This window comes from Thermobia domestica, chromosome 17, assembly GCF_964235325.1.
Source record: "Thermobia domestica chromosome 17, izTheDome1.hap1.1, whole genome shotgun sequence".
Taxonomy (NCBI): Eukaryota; Metazoa; Arthropoda; class Insecta; order Zygentoma; family Lepismatidae; genus Thermobia; species Thermobia domestica.
In genome coordinates, this window is record NC_137470.1 from 62,108,394 (window position 1) to 62,126,314 (window position 17,921).

The 17,921-nt window shown below is 35.7% G+C and overlaps 1 protein-coding gene across 1 annotated transcript in view; it reads right to left on the bottom strand.

Moving 5' to 3' along the window:
• Nucleotides 1-16,679, bottom strand: part of LOC145674640 (uncharacterized) — a 29,307-nt gene extending 12,628 nt beyond the window's left edge. The window contains exons 1-2 of the mRNA XM_081744858.1: nt 16,464-16,679; nt 199-843 (exon numbers count right to left, since the gene is read on the bottom strand). Of these exons, the coding sequence (XP_081600984.1) occupies nt 199-773 (575 nt within the window). The 5' untranslated portion in view covers nt 774-843; nt 16,464-16,679. The remainder of the gene's footprint in view (nt 1-198; nt 844-16,463) is intronic.
• Between the last annotated feature and the right edge of the window lie 1,242 nt (nt 16,680-17,921).

A 17,921-nucleotide genomic window follows, 5' to 3' on the forward strand; every position in this document is an offset into this window, starting at 1 on the left:
CAACAAATTAGTGCAATTATCTCTGAGTGGCATCGCGCCCTTCCCTCGTATTATGTTGCGCTCATGTATGTGTTCAAATGACTGCGATTCCATTAACTCAGTTTAAGGTAAATGAAAAAAAATATATTTAAAGTAGTATTGCGACTGTTGAAAGCAAATATTTATATAAAAGTAAAAAATAACAGTATTTCAACGTACCTGTGAGCCTGAGCATTGCATCCTGCTTCTCGATTGTAATTCTCTTGAACGTCCCCTTCGTGTTCGTTCTTACCTCTAATTAGGGCAGATTCCTCAGTGTTCTGAGTAAAATCGGTGGATTCTGACTTGACGTTACTGTGAAAGCGTTTCGCATTAGATGTTGATAAACGTTTGACCAAACATACTGCTATCGAAGCTAGTTTCCAATCTGGTATTGTTTCATCCTCATTACCTTCTGAAGCGACATTCTCTCCTGTTGTGCTTTCTTGTTCCTTACATTCAAAACGCATTGTAAGAGGATCTTTATGTTCATTAGGGTTACTAGTAAATAATTTATAATTACGTTCTTGAAGAGACTCGTTTTCTGTTTTCGTTTCACAATTGCGTTCTTTAAGTGATTCTTTTTCTGTTTTAATTGCACGAGGGCATCCTTCAAGTGACTCGTTTTCTGTTTTCATTTCATAATTATATCCTTCAAGTGTCTTATTTTCTGTTTCCTTTACAACTTTAATGGGAGCGTTTTCTGTTTTCAATTCAAGTTTACTGCAAGCAACAGTGAAATAATGAAAAGCCATTTTGCTATCAGAAAAAAAATCACGTTGACGATGTGAAACCTTCAGCACTTAATGTTCAAGAAAAACAAATCTGAAAGCAATAAGAAAAATATTATTTGTTTTAACAAAATTTATATTCAAGCTACTGTAAGACAATTGTAAACGCAATTTCAGGTGAAACAGAGTTCGTGGGTGGAACGGCTTGGGATCAGGCTAGGGATGTAAAAGATACTGAAACCATTATTTTAGATATCGAAATTTTGCTACTAATCATACAAAATTATCGATACATTTAAATACCCAAAACAAAGAACCATACCGAAATATTTAAATACTGATCAATATCTGATTTTCTTTATATATATATATTTCTCTACTGAAAAAGCACATATCTATTTTTTTCTTCTACTTTATATACAAGTATAAACCAATATTACATTTCTTGTATATTATAATCTATTTGTTGTACATAAGCACATTTTATCGAAGTACAAATCTTGTATTTTTTCCTTTTTAAATAGTTACAAATTCACAAACTACGATCAGTGTTGCATGAGGACAGAAAACGCCGAAACGAAAATTTTCTTTGCTATATTACTAATATATACTTCTTAAAAAATGAAATGAATGAGTTTTACGTCCCACGCTTATGCGGTTAGGCGAAAGGAGACGGTGAAGATGAGTAATGAATGAAATGGTCGAATGAAAAAAGTGGGAGGAAACGGAAGAACCCCGAGGAAACCCAAGCACACGGTGTTTGTCCGCCACAAAGTTCACTTGGCGGGGGCTGGGATCGAACCCGGGACCCCAAGCACTAGAGATGAACGCTCTACCACTGAACCAGCACGGCCCCATTCTTAAATAAAATATGAAAACCAATGTTATACAAATATTCCACTTTATCAAAACCCACTGTAATATTTTGATGATACATTTAGTTGTTCGCTCCAGCCTTTCGTCTTCACTCAAATACATGTAACGCTAGAAATTTATTGTTAAATTTATTTTGTCGTAGTTGTTACTTATTTTAATTTTCTGGCTTTGCTGATTACGTATATTCGTTTTTTCAGTGTTTGATTTTCACTGGATTTTTTAAAATTTCTTTTAACTTATGGTATTTCTTGGTTAATTAATAGTATGGGCTTTTAGTGTCAATTTACTACACTTCCTTTACTTTTCTCACGTACAGTTTCAGAAACTCAAAAGTTTCCGCCCCTTTATACCGAAACATCCCTCAAATAACACTATCAAGTAATTCTCCCGCTCGCGAAACCGATTTGTTTGTACGACGTCGCCTTATGTCAAGAAAGGTTTTTGATGGTCAGTGACCATTTTTCTTTTCTTTTCACAACACACTTTGCTTTTACTTTCTCGTAATCCACATATAGTAACAGTACTTGCCACGAAAGTAGACCAGTGTAAAACAACAAGCATAAACGTCGTCCCAGAACAATGATTGAATAGTGTAGCAATAGAACAATAAGCCAACGAAGCGAGACGATAAATATGATTTCTTATTTTTTGGAAGTTATATCTCGTCTCGTTTCTCGAAGAATTTTTATCTAGTTTCTATTATCAAAAAATATGATTGTCTCATTTGATTAAGAAAATTCACATACAAAATTTGACTTGACTTGTTAGCCTTCCAATCTACGCTATGCGTAAATTTCGGAAGGCTTTACAACAGCTTTGTCCGTCCGCTCGTCTGTCGTCGGGTATCACAGGTAGGAGATATCGAGATTAACTTTTTTTTTTATCGATTCAGCGCCCCAGAAACATGTTTTCTTCTCCAACACTCTATTCAAACCAAAGTGATTGACCACTTCCGGTTTCAGTATTTATCTCCATAAAACAAAAATAGTAAAAGATAGCGACAAACGCCTTTCTGAATTCGATTCAAGGTATCAAAATATATATATTATCACAACCCGCAACACTATATTAAAACCGGAAATGGTTGAATTTACTAGTACTTCTAGTTTCACTGTTGAGTTTCATAGACCAAGAACTACAAACATATTGGGAATTATTTTTTCCTTCAATCGATTCAGCGTCTCGAAAATAGGATTTATACTCTCCCTTAACCCCCTTTTCAAACCGGAAGTGGTTCAAATTAAAAATTTTGATCTCACAATTTATTGCCACAGAACAGAAGCAGAAATTAACAGGAAACAATGTTGTTTTGATATGGAATTAGGAACAGGCTTTTTCTTTGATCTTTTCCCTCTCTTCCAAGTAGTGGTTGTAGTTCATACTTCGAAGTGAGAGTATTCTATTCGGATAGTCCGGAAGTCTTCTGTTGTTTGACACTGTAAAAAGAAACTCATTTGCCTTAATTTCATCTATAGATTATCAGAATCCTTCAGTGTAACGAGAGGTTAGTGAAAGGAATCATATAGCATTCAAACCAATGGAGAATATAGGGTAATGACTCGCATATCTTTAAAAAAAATCATAAACGTTCTTCGTTATGTACGCACCGTCATTTTGCTACTTTATATATATATCTTTCCATTCATGTAACAAAAATCATAGTTTGAGAATTAAGACTGGCATAAACTAGATTTGCCGACCAGACTCGTAAAAATTCTCGTTTCGTCTCGAAAATGAGAGGAGCATTGACATGTTTCTATTCTCATCTCCAACTGAAAACGACACTTCTCATCTTGAGGCAACACTAGTGTAACATTATAAATCCTAACAATAAATTACGCTTAATTAGCCATGTAGAAAAGATATAGAATTAAAGCTACACTAGCAAAAATCCTAGGATCTAGTGAAAATAATATAAAATTAAAAAGTTTCAGTACAATTTGGCTGAAATATAAATTAAGAATGAACATTGGGTGAATTTTTGTTATTCTGTTTTCGTTAAAATTATACTGTTTAAACAATTCATATTGCTTGTTTCGTAAAGTCATCACGGATTCAGTAGTTAGTAATTAGTAATAAAAAAAAAAAATATATGTATTCATTTAAAACCTACTTAGACAATCTGTAGGACAAACACTTAAATAATATTGTGTAGTGGTATTCATACACTACACTACACATAATTTATAGGTATTGTGTAGTGTTTAATGGAGTGTCATTTAAAATGAATCTCTAGAAATAATACGAAAAGGAGTATCTGGCAACAAGACGACTGTCACCCTCAACGAATATCCTTCGATTAGCCATAAATAAGCCTCATAGTGAGCTTGGGGACATTCTCCAACAAGCCTGTGTGTCGGAATCGGACAGGAATTCTACCTGAGGATAACGAAGAAATATACCAAGATTATATGAAACGCTGGTTAATTTTGGACCCTAACATGAGCTCCTACCAGAAATGAACCGCTTTTTCGTACAAAAGCCACGTATTCTAATCATTTAGCAATCACAGACCCCTTTTATTGGGATGTAATGGGGCATTTACCAACTTAATCTTCTTATACCAACGCATACCTTCTAATCTACGAAAGAACAAACGTATTACAATCGTAAGTAAACGCTATATTTCACGGAACTGAAAAAAAAATATAAAATTGGTATGTGATCTTACGGTATTTTTGATACTCGATGTAATTGTTTTCAATGTTCAGTACATCCCAATCAACAGGGGCGGATAGGTATCATTAGAGGGGAGCGAGCGCTTTTCCCCGCAAGGACCCCTAGCATCTCAATGTCACAGTTTTCTTCTACAGTAAATGAATAGTGTTAACAATTGATAATTAAAACCTTATATTCTTTTATCAGCATATTCTGAATTGTTCCAAGTATTACACAAAGTTCAAGGAATACGTACACAATATTACAAAATTAGCAGATATTTTCGTGTACAGCTTTATGATGCTACAAGGTTTATCACTGTTCCATTCGAAACATTCTCCATTAAATAATATTCAATGGACATCGATATAAATGATTCCAAATGTTCCTGAGACATCGCACTCTTTAACCTATTAACATATTTCAACTTTGAAAAACTTATTTTCAAATGTTACCTGGCTTACAGGCAAAGTCAATTGAAATTTGTAAGCTAGTAGCAAACTTGGATAACCATTATTTTACAAATTATAATTATCTGCAAAATTAAAAAGCAGCCCGCTGGACAATTTTTAAAACACGTTTTGCACTCGCATTGCTAGTGAATATATATATATATATATATATATATGTGTGTGTGTGTGTGTGTGTGTGTTTTTAAATCTGAATCACTTGTGGTATCAGCATAATTACTCGTTTCTTTTCGGTTGTACTCGTCAGCAAGAATGACTTGCAAGCATTCGCTCTTCCTTGACAAGTACAATGGCTATTCTTTTTATAGAATCCCTGGAAACCTCCTTACTGAATTTTTCAGAAGGTGCAAAAGTTTATCGAAAGCCGTGTCTGGAAGTTTTGAAATCAAATGATATTTTTGAGTTTTACGCCCCACAGTCATGCCGGCTAGGTTAAAAGAGACTGTGTCTGGAAGCTGTGTTACCTTGTGTTGAATGCTTCCATTCAGTATCTGGTCATTAGATCTGAAGCACATTCATCTTCATATTCATAGGGAAACATCGTTTTCCACCTGCGAAGGCGAGATGTTGGCAGATCAGTAGAAACAAGGAAATCACGTTCTATTTCTTCAAATCTCTTATTGCCCATCCTGCAGATCTTAATGCTGCATTTCTAACGGTTTCAAAATCAGTTCTCTGCTCTTTTAGTTGGGGCGTAGTAGTCTGCACCATTTGATATCCTGCAATACATCAGCACCCTGTGTTTCGAGATAGTTTGACAGAGGGGTCGTCACTTGAAATATTCTCTAGAACACTTGTGTAGTCAGAATTGTTTTGGACTTGAGAATACCTTCTATATATCTTTTCACTTTCCACCTAACTTCTGGTTTGATATTTTGAGTTAAAGCAATCTCATTCATTGTTTGATCAACTATGTATAAAGCATTTTCTGGGGTCGAAAAAATTCCAAACACTTCCTTTCCATTGGGTCACCAACTTGTTTCCGCAATAATTATAAGACGCCTTTGTTGACATTTGATCTTCCAAATGTCTATTCGCAGATAAGACTCACGTTTAAATAACACACAGCACAGACATTCAGCAGAACAAACAATGACACAGAATCAATGCAACGTTTTGTCGCATCACATATGACCAGATTGCAGGGGTGGATCCAGGGGGGGCGATCGGGGCGATTGCCCCCCCCAGAAGAGGAAAGTTTCTTATTTTATATATATAAATAAAACCCATCCCAAAGTTTGGATCCCTTAAAAGTAGCAGTATGACAACCCATCGCCCCCCCAGAAGTCGGTGCTGGATCCGCCCCTGCCAGATTCAGTATGTGAGCGTAATACCACAAATGTAACTGATCAGGACACTCGATATTCAAGTGTTTTGAAAAGCCCGAATATTGCCCTTGCAAGTTACTTGTACCATCGGTTGAATTTCCAATACACTTCTTAATATCAAGAAGAAGAAAAAACTCCATTCATGTGATACATGAATGGGAAGGAACTTACGGGCCATCCTACAGAAACGATAAAGGCATTGGTTCCCTGCCTGTTCTGTGGTATGAAAAAATTAAGATTCCTGGAATAATTTTCAAAATAATCTAAATCTAATCTCAAATGCAAACTAATATACAATAAGTTATGCTTACACACAAACGTCGGAAGTATTTGTGTTTACGCTCGGCATGGGGCAGAATGATTATACTTTCAGAAAACCGGAAATTCAACTGGTTTTGTACCTATGCATTTGACTTGAAACAAAATATGTTTCTTGGTTTCCATTGCACCGAGTTTCTGGATTAAAAGCTTGTTATATTCAGTTCAAAAATTTCTTTTATATGCTGCATCTAGGAAGCGCTTGGGAAGGGGTGGCCCTATCCTCTCCTGCCGATCAATATCACCAAATCTTAACAACGAACAGTTATATCGGCATATATGATCACGACAAATTCCATTACTTTTGAAAATGAATGTTAAACAAAATGTGAGAGTACTAATTTACCTTTCTACTACACCATTCTTTTAATTAAATGCCTGTTCATATTTATTTATTTTTTTATGATTTAAACAGTTATCTTTCTTATTGGAATACAGAAAACAGTTATTCTCCTACTTTACAAATAAACAACAGTACCCTGAAAATGGGTATTTCGGAGGCTAGTGATAATTTCAGACATATCTTTTTCATTTTGTGCTCGTACTTTTTAGTTTTTAAAGTTAAATTTACCAAACTTGCATTGTTTGAATTTAAAATAAGTATTCTCATCGCCTTTCGCGCATTTGCGTTGTTGGCGGAAACAAATCATATTGCGAGCGGTTTCTACTTTCGTTTTTATTTTGGCTTTTAAAAGTCATGTGGTAACTTTTTTGTCTGCGAGCCGAACAAATGAATTACAATGTTCGTGATTGTTTTTCCACATTTGCTATGTTGGTACTAACAGTGAGTGTCAAGAAATGGATGTATTTAGTACTCTAGTTTCCACACAGCACAGTTTCCCCACAGTGAGGAATACGCAGTTGTAACTTCAGACAATGGTACGTACATATAAAAGACAACTAGGAGCGCATATACGCTGCAACTAAAAACAATCGAAAGTGGATGCAGCAGTAAAAACAATTAGAGCTGGCAAAATGGCATACCACAAGGCGCGGAGTTTCTTGGTGTGCTACGGTCCACTCTAGAAAATGCTACGGTCCACTCTAGAAAATAAGGTATATCGAACAAATCCCAAGCCAATCGAAGCTCCTCCTGTTCTTGATGCTGAAGAGAAAATGTTGATACATGGTTTCTTAATGGCTGCACAGTGGTGTTATCCTTTCACTTCAACGAATTTACGGTAAATTATGAAATGATACCCTGAGAGGCTGCAAAAAACAGAGAAACGATTTCAGTAGAATCTGCGAGACGTTGACTGGGCAGAATTATGCTAGTGTTATGTCGGTTCATATGCGTGAGAGAATCAACAAAGCTCGTGCTAAAGTAACCTCAGAGACTGTTTAAGAGTTCTTTAATAATGTACAAGACACATTCCAGAAAGACCCACCCGAAAATGTCATCAATTATGACGAAACGAACTTGTGTGATGATCCTGGAAAGAAACACGTGATTTTGGGGAGCGGAAGAAAACATCGAGAGAGACAGACAGATTCTTCTAAGGCTAGCATTTCTCCCATGATGTGTGTTACAGGTGATGGAAAGCTACTTCCAGCTTATATGTTGTACAAGGCCGAATACTTATGGGTCACATGGCAAAAAGCTGGCCCGGCTAGTACGAGATAGAATAGAAGCAGAAGTGGGTGGTTTGATCTTCCGATTTTCGAAGATTTGGTTTTTACAATAGCACTACCATATTTAAAACTGGAGGAAAATAAAGTCAAGATTGGAGACAAGTCAAGCTATGTGTGGTCAGCCGTGGTACATGAATGTGAGAAACAACACATATTGATCACGTTTCTACCAGCAAATATCATCTATATCCTTCAGCCGTTAGATGTGTTCCATTTTGGACCACTTAACAAAGCATGGAGAAATATACTGTCGAACTGGAAAATGATCACACGTGGACCTATCTCCAGGGATGCCTTTCCTGCCCTCCTGACTAAGACGCTATATAATATAGTAGCATGAAGTGATATCATAAGAAGGGGATTCCACCGCATTGGGTTGTTCGTTTTGATCCACAGGGTGTTATCAATGAGATTTCTAGAAACGACTGGTAAAAATGGAAGGCGCTCTGGTCTTCCTGTATCGAGGGGCTCTATTATCTGAAGCAACCTACGGTTCTCGCAAGAGGACGACAGTTCAGCATCACAAATTGAACGTTCTTACTTGCAATTCTCTCCTTGGTTCTCACTTCACTGGGAATCAAGTTGATATCGGAAACCAAGCCGAAAATGAAGCAAGTGTTGAACAAATCCAGCAATAATGTGAGAGTGGGAAATTGAATACAGGTAGAAAGAACTACGTGAATATTCTGAAATTTGTGGAACTGTGCTTGACAAATAAAGTTTTGTCGTAGTGAACCACAGTTATGAACGTAAAAACAGAAACCAGACAAGAGAGTGTGTTGGTGTTGTTACTGACATAGGAGCCCGAGACGTGACTGAAATTTTTCCTACGGAACTACGGAAGTAGAAAAATGTTTGTGTTTCCGAATATTGAGAATAGCAACACAGTACAAAGGAAAGTATTGGCAAGATTCTCCCACCACCAAAGTAAAAACGAGGAGTTTTCACTTTTGATGAAGTAGTTATCTAATTGTTTACATATAGACAAGAGTACACAGACATTTGCTATATCATTTTGTTCTTATGTGAAATTGTGTAAGCTAAGTTTTCGAATCGCTAAAAAATCGTAAAAAATGAAATTTCGGAAACTAAAAATGTACCTTTAATGAAAGTAGTGAATATTTTTTTCCTATTTCTGAATTCGAAATAACTTCATATGTGCGATAAATTATCTGTTTGGAATTACCCCACCTACTTGGTAACATCGGTCTCAATTTAGCACTTTTTAAAATAACAGAATGGACTATTACGTACAGGTATTAATGTTCAATATGAACCTTAAGCATGTGACAAAGCGGGGAAGATTAGAAAAAAAAAACTAAAATTGAATCACCATTAATGAATAGTAAAAGATATCGTAAAAATCATCCGAAATAATTCTATCTGACGGTTCAGTATTTTCCTTCTCTTTTATAAATATTGGTTTGAGTCAGACGTGACTTTTTAGAATTTTATTACAGTTGGCACTCTCTTCCTAAACTGTAAAAGAGTTTCTTCTTCTGTGAGAGTGAATGCCTCCTCTCGACCAGGGTTACCAGTGCTCTCACAGTATTTCTTTAATTCCCAGGGAGAAATCTTCTGAACTCATCATTGCTACAGTTAATTACTCGAACGACATAAAAACCCTGTGAGTGCTAATGACTTATATATACACAACGTGGTGGAACGTGCGTAGATTTGAGATCACGCATAAATACATGTGTCAAATCAAAATTTATTTTAAGTTTTCGCTCATACTGGTATGGAGTTAGCAATCTGAAATTACATCTTGGATCTCATAGATCGTACGTTATATACTAGGAGACGTGCAAATGCAGCTGACCCTTCTGTTCATGTTCATGTCTGATACAGACGTGCATGTTGTGTTACGGCAAAAATGACCATAAAATATGCCTAACATCATCATAACTCTAAGTTTGGTAGACGAATTTAAGAAGTGCTGGTCACCAATTTAATGTAAACGTATTTCACATCTTACAATGGCTTTAGTCAAACGTTGCGTACCGCACAACACATTTATCAGCAGCAAACTCTTCTTCTATAATGTATGAAAATTATATGCCAGCGACTGATTATATAGAGAAGAGAAGACCCATGCAGGAAACTTTCAAAGATCTGCAGTTACTAGGCTGACCTGAGGAAAACACATTTTACACAAAATTCCACAACAAAACTTGCACATTTTAAAGGTACTTGCTCCGATAATTTGCATTACTGAAAACACTTCACATCACAAGTACATACAATATACTGGTCTGAATTTTTTTAAACTACTATAAATAACTGCAGTAAAAATCGTACCGGTAGTCCATGACATTTCTTTCAGCATATATGTCTCGTTAACCCTTTATTTTTCCTGAATTTTATGTAATACATAATTCACTTTACCATATTGCCACAGGTACCATTCCAATGTAAAGATAGTACACCAAAATAAAACGGAAACCCCATATTTTCCAGTGACATATTTGCTTTTCATTTCTAGTTTTCGAGATTTAATTGTTTTAACATAGGAAAAGGATTCTATTCAGATAAAGAGGGCCGAACATTTAGAATCTAAACTAAGATAAAATTTACAAAAATTAACAAAACTGAAAAATTTCCTTTTGTTTTCTAGAAGAAGGTTGTCCTTCATGAACTAAATATCAGCCTAGGAAAAAAGGCCAGCACTCGTGGGAAAAGCTGTCTCGAACTTCCACTGTTATTACTTGTGTACAAATGCGCAGATGCTGAACCCATTGCCCCTACGAAAACACACTCGCGCTGCTGTGCAGCTTCACCAGATTCACCCTGTCTGATTCACTTATATACTAGTCGTCCTCCTGGTGACACTAGCAAAAGCTCGGTTGTGTGGTTTGCATTGTATTTTTTGTTGGTTTGGGCCCAATATTTCCACGCAAAACGTGAAACTATTTATTGTTTTCACAATTATTTCTGGTGGATCCCGTTAACTTCATCTATCCCAAGTAGAATATTTTATGTTAGCGAGGAAGAAATATTATGAAGGACAATGAAAAGAACATTTACGGAAATAAATTTTGGTGCTGGTGTAGTTTTGGCGCACCACATTTTGGGAGATTTACAGGTGAAATTGAATACTTTGTTTGAAAAGATATATTCATAAGATACATGTTTCCGCAGGTGACTTTTTTTTTTTTTTTTTTTTTTTACAAAGCAATACAGCTGTATTTCAGATTTACAAGTATATAACTACTACTGAAAAATCATTAAAGGTGCTTTACGGTGGATAAAATAAGTCAGTGCATATGAAAGATGACTCTAATAAAGTTATTTTCCGCCGGCGGTGTATTTCTGCACAGTGCACAGAAGCTGTATTTTATGTTTACAAGTACAACGTTACTAGTGTAAAGCCATGACAAGTGCTATTAAAACTCGCATATATGCCAAAATCCACTTCTTCTTCACTATCCACGCTTACGCGTATACACACCATCGGCAATACGCCTACTTCCTTCGGACGTAGCCCCGCGCAGGTCCACCAGTTACACTCTCGTAATTTTTGTCGATATTGCTGGTGCTTTTGATAATTTAAGATGGCCTGCAAAGTTTAAAGAATTGCAGATCCTACAGATTGATGCAGGTATTGTACGGTTAGTCAAAAGTTATTGAACAGAAAAAGAAGTAATTTATTCAGCTTCTAATATGGAAATAAGAAAAAAAACTAACAAAGGGATGTCCACAAATATCTATATTGAGACCTCTGCTCAGGGATATCATGTTCCGACCAGGATTAAAATGCATAAATAACTCAGAAGAAATAACTGGTTTAGTGGCTTACGCGGACGACATAGCGTTAACCATAAATGAAAATAGCCGAACGGAATTGGAAGCAAGGTCAAACCTAGTTATGGAAAAATTATTAATTGGTGTAAATTAACGGAATTTAATGTATCTCCTGACAAAACAAAATACATGTTAGTTAATGGGAAATTGGAAAGAAATCCTATTATAAAAATTGGTAATAAGTCCATTTCCAGAGTAGAAATTTTTAAATATCTTGGCATATGGTTAGATCAATTGCTGAACTTTGCAGCCTATATAAACAAACAAAAAGAGGAGATAATCGGAATTGGAAATAAAATTTTTCATACAATGGCAAGGGACTCTAGACTGTCGGCAACGCAGTGTCTAACATATTACAAGCCAATATTTGTAACAATCGCTGCTTATGGCTCAAGTTTTTGCAGCAACAGAGTACTAGAAAATTTTAAAAATCTTTCAAGTTTTACCTCCCACGGCTATGCCGGTTACGCTAAACGAGATGGTGATGATGAGAGATGAGTGAAATGGTGAAACGAAGAAAGTGGAAGGAAACGGGAGAACCCCGAGAAAACCCACGAGCACGGTGTTTGTCCACCACAAAGTCCACACGGCGCGAGCTGGGATCGAACCAGGGACCCCAAGCATCAAAGGTGAACGCTCTACCACTAAGCCACCGCGCCCCCTAGAAAATGTTAAAATAAGAAAAGGACAAAGTTAGATAATATTCAAAGAAGTATTTTAATAAAAATGACTGGGGCAATGAGTACTATACCTGTGGAAGCTCTACAAGTTCTTTTAGGCATAGAACCCTTATATCTATGAATAATGGGACAAGCAGGTCGATATTGGCTGCAAAAGGGCAACCTAGTAAAAGTGGAAAGGATATTTAAACAAAATTCTCACGATGGACAACTATATAAAGATGAAACGGCAGGAAACTTGGACAAATAGTACCAAAGCCCGAATATTATTCAATATCTTTTCCTGACATTGTCCAAACACTAGAAATGGGAGATCTTCATTTTTATAAACACATGACACAATATTTAACCGGACATAGACCACTCAAACCTACTTTTTATAAACAAGGACTTTCAGACAATGACGTATGTAATTGTGGAAATGTCCAAACACCCGATCACATAACCTTTTACTGTGAAAACATAACTCTGTTCGAAGATGATCACAATATAAAAAGCACATCTAAGAAACGATTTTGAACTAAATGGAATACAGGCAATAATACGAGACAAAGAAAAAAGACTAAATGTTAGCAGTCTGTGTAGCAAAATATTAGAAATAAGCAAAGTGCAAATAAGCCTTGACTTGGCAAGAAGAAGAAGATAAAATTTCTGCATGTTCAGGGAGAAAGGCGGAAATCTTTGCACCGGAAATTTTGGCACCAGTAGTTCTGACACGGTAATTTGGCACCAAGAAACGAAGCAAACGGAAATTTTGGCACCATTTACAATAGAAGTACAGAACATGTGAGAAAATACTCTGACTGTAATAGATATTTAAATTTACATGTTATTAACTAGAACTGCTTTAGCGCGACGAATCAAATCAGTGACGAATGTACAGTCAGCGACAAAATTTATTTTTCTTCTGTAAAATTTATTTTGCTTATAACATTGGAAATGATGGACTGATTTGAGTAGTTTTCTGAAATTTACCGAAAACTATATCTGCTTTAAGTTGCTTAATATTGCACTCAAATCTGTCCGTCCTTTCGAGAGATATTCACGGAAGAAATTTTAACACAGGAAAAGAACTTTTGTTACTGACAGTACAGACAACGGTAAAGATACTATTGGCAGTTTCATTATATATTGAAAGCAACTTAAAATTCCCCTCTAATGGGTTTGTATTTTACTTTCAAGTGCTAACAGTAAAAGCTAATTGGAACCATGGAAATTGAAGTACAGAGAAAGAAAATTAGAAAATACTATGGATATAATAGATGTTAATATACCAATCTATTTTGCAGAGGAGATTACACCGAGATTCTTTCCATCGAAACTTCCGGCTCCCCTCTCACGCATATCCCAAGCCTCATTAAAAGTTTAAGATTGAAATTAAAACAAATCCCTGAACGTGATTGGCTTGTCACACGGCGGTGCTGCAATCCGATTGGCCGGTCAACGGATGTTGTCTAAAAGTGAAAGTATAAATTCAGTATATGATTGTTACTTTTCATTTTCAGTAGTGTCATTAACTGAAAGCATGGAGATGATAAGTTCAACGCGAGGAGGCGAGAAATTGTGTTTAGAGGGTTATATGTATATAAAACATAAGATTTTGAAAGAAAGTATTCGGTGGAGATGTTGTAAAAGAGTTAGTCTTCAGTGACCAGGAATTTTGAACAGTGGTTTAAATAAGTGCAATACAGTTTTGATTCACGAACATAACCATATCGCTGACGAAGATGCAGTGAAGGTTGCTGTTAGCCGAGAAGAAATGAACAGGTGCCAAGAACTTGGGCTTACAAATCTCTACAAACAGGATGAGGAATTTCGTATATTTTGTGGAAAATTGTACGGCCTTGCTTTTGTTCCAATACAAGATGTACGTCAAGGGATGCAACTGCTTAGAGAAGAGGCTGCAGAAGAAGCAATAGGGCTTGTGGATTACTTCGACCAGACCTAAGTTTCCGGTACATACCGCCGTGTTCGGGCTTTGGAAGAAACGATGATAACATCTGTCTGAGAAATGTGCGCCCTATTTTCCCTCCAGAGGTATGGAATGTTCACGACGTCACAATAAATAACGAACCGACAACAAACAACATGTGCGAGTCCTGGAATAACAAGTTCAAACATCTGGTTGGAGTCTCTCATCCATCAATCTGGAAATTAATCCAATACATTCAGCAGGATGAAGCCATGGTCTCGACACTGCTTTTGCAGATTGCTGTAGGGGAGCGTCCAGCCAAGACGACGAAGCGGATCTATGAGTATCTACTGCAATTTCCATGGTTCGAGTCAGCTGTTACTGTCTGCACTTGAAAGTAAAATGCAAACCCAGTACAGTGAACATAGTGCAGTCTCCAGCAACTCAAAGAAAATACAGTTTTACATAAATTACAGAAAACTTCTCAAATCAGTCGATCAATTCCGAAGTTATAGCCAAATAAATTTTACAGAAGAGAAATAAATTTTGTCGCTGACTATACATTCGTCACTGGTTTGACTTCCCGCTCTGGAACAGTCCTAGTTAATAACATGTGAATTTAAATATCTATTACATTCAGAGTATTTTCTCACATTTTCTGTACTTCAATTATAAATGGTGCCAAAATTACCGTGTCAAAACTATTGGTGCCAAAATTACCTCGCCCCGTCTAGGGACGATTATAAATATAGCCAGAACAATCTTAGTCTAATAACCAAGTCCTTAGTTTTTTTTTTTTTTTTTTTTTGTGTGTGTCTGTGTGTGCTTATCAGTAGTGTAGTAAAAGAAATGTAATGGTGTAGTTGTGGTATTCTAGTGTTTTATGGTGTTCTAGAGTAGAAATATGGAGCGCGGAGGACCGTGTAAGAAAATAGATAAAAACTGAAATGCGGTGGACCGCCAAAATCAGGAAGTCTACAAGTATAGTAATACAGGTCAAAACGAACTGTTATTAATAACTGTATTGGAATAAGGTTTAAGGTGAAAAACCTAAAAGTCATACAAGTGATAAACTAAGAATAAATAAAAAAAACCAGAATAAATGAAATTAAAGTAGAAAATATAAATTCTATTCATAGAAAATCCATACAGGTGAGATCACCTATGTTAGTCATGTTGCAATTGCAGTACGTGTATTGTTTGTTTGTAAATTGTGTTGTTGTTATTATGTATGTATTTAAATTTTCTTTGTATTTTATTTCCAGACTATAGAATACCTAAAGACCTGAGACAAGCATTTTAGGACTCAGGTCATAAAAGCCCCACCCCCTACCACTTGGGTATACAAAACGAAAAAAAAAGATGAGATAAACAAAAAAGGAGAGAGATTATCACAGAGTAAGGGGCAGTAAGTCCGTAACAAAACAGCAAGAGCAGGGGCAATGGAGGAACTAATAGAAAAGACAGATTAGGTATAACCTGACTCTGTTAAATAGGATTCGTTTTTTCTAGTGGCCACCTAGCACAGGTTGGTTTGTGCTTTTGCAATGTAGTTCATATGTTATACATCCGGAAATCGTATGTAATGCAAATTGAAAAGCAATTATTCTTGGTGGCCTCCTTAAATTTTATTTATGACAAGTGAGATATTTTCATGTCACCCAGCGCAAATCTTTTAGGAGACAATAAGAAGGAAATTTGGAAAGGAATTACAATTTTTCAACAATTATTTCTAGCCGCGCCAAAACTATTCCTGCACGGAATTTTCTGTGTGAATCAGTAACCTAATTTATATATATAACGTGTTTGCACATTGTGAATTTAAAATTTGGCAAATTTTCTTTTTTTCGTCTTCTCGAAAGACAATAACGATAGTATATATTAAAAAAGAAATGTGCTTCAGACCTATATCCTACAAGTTACAAGTGTAAAACTGTTTTATGTATACCGCACAGGGAGGATTTTTTGAAATTAATACTAAATTGTCCGCGTATTAATGGTTGCTATATCTAGATTCTATATTAAATTCCACCCACCTTCATCTGCGGCACATCTTTTCCTATATCGTAACACGTGAAAGTCGAAGTACAATGTTGCTAAGAATTAGTTCAAAAAGTAGGAAGGCGAGGTCTAATAATATAATATGTAGAAAAAAAGAAAAGAAAGCTGAAAGACGCGTTACCCGAGAACGTCATATTGTATCAGCTCTTATCAAAATCTGGAGAGTTTAATGGAATGCAAAGCATGCAAATATTTATAACTGGTTCGTCGATTGTAACAAATAAAACGAAAATTTAGCTTTCTGTTGACGCAAACCGTTACAGAATATTGTTATGTTTCAAGGCTAAATAACAACTAATATTAAATTTCTAACAAGCCTCAATGACTTGCATTGGATTTTGCGTATAAAAATATTTGTTTGTGCTATCAGTCGGAATAAATACTAATTAGTTTTGTTGTTTCAACATAAGTGAAATTGCGACAGCGCATCGCAGTTACAGTGACATTTGCATTTCTTTGCGATCCGTTGCGCAACTTTACATAGAGTTTGTGAAGAATGATACACAATGTTAAACGTAATGTTCCCCTAGGTAAGTCAGAGGAAGCGGTACTAGTTCTAAACGTCACAAGTCCTAATCTCTATTTAACCTTAACGAAGTAAACCCAAAACATGAGACAAACGGTAACACTTCATATTTTTTTTTATCGTATTTACCAGCGCGCCCATGTCAAGACCACAGTAGAAGCAGTATGAGTTGGTACCGAAGGCTGGAACATTTTATCGAATACTTAGTATGTAGTTAGTAGTACGAGTATGTACAAAGTTCAATGGGTTTATAACCAACAATACTCACTGAAGTTTTACGGAATCTTTTAAAAAGCAACGTAATTGAATTTAGTATGTACAGTCACGAAATAAAGCATTTTCAGCTGACATAAATTTTCTGATAACTCAATAATAAATTAACCTATTACATTACTGATTTGCAAGTTATCAAATTATAACTCCTCTAAGAATAACAACAAAAAAGTCCAGATTCATTCATTTGTTAGCGAGTTATCGGCAAAAGAAAGTTTTACAAATGTCAAATACTTTCTTTTCCGTGTGTACAATGACTACAAAAGAACTTTATTCCATGGTTCATGCAGCATTTGAGTTGAGGAGCATTGCTCGAAGTAAGAATAGAATAGAATAGAATAGAATAGAATATTTTTATTGTCGTTAAACAACATTTGTTGCAATAGACAACGTCAAGAGATTATACAAAATATATACATTGAATATATAAGCACATAACTAGTCACTTTTTATTTTTTAACTCTTTCTCAAATTCTAAAACGCTATACACAGCTGTTTCAATGAGCCAAGATTTACAGTGTTTCTCGATGTTTCTATTACACATACCACGAATTTCTGTAGGTAGAAGATTATAAATCTTCATCGCAGTGTATTTATAACTCTTTTGTGTTTTATTTAACCTGAAATATGGTGT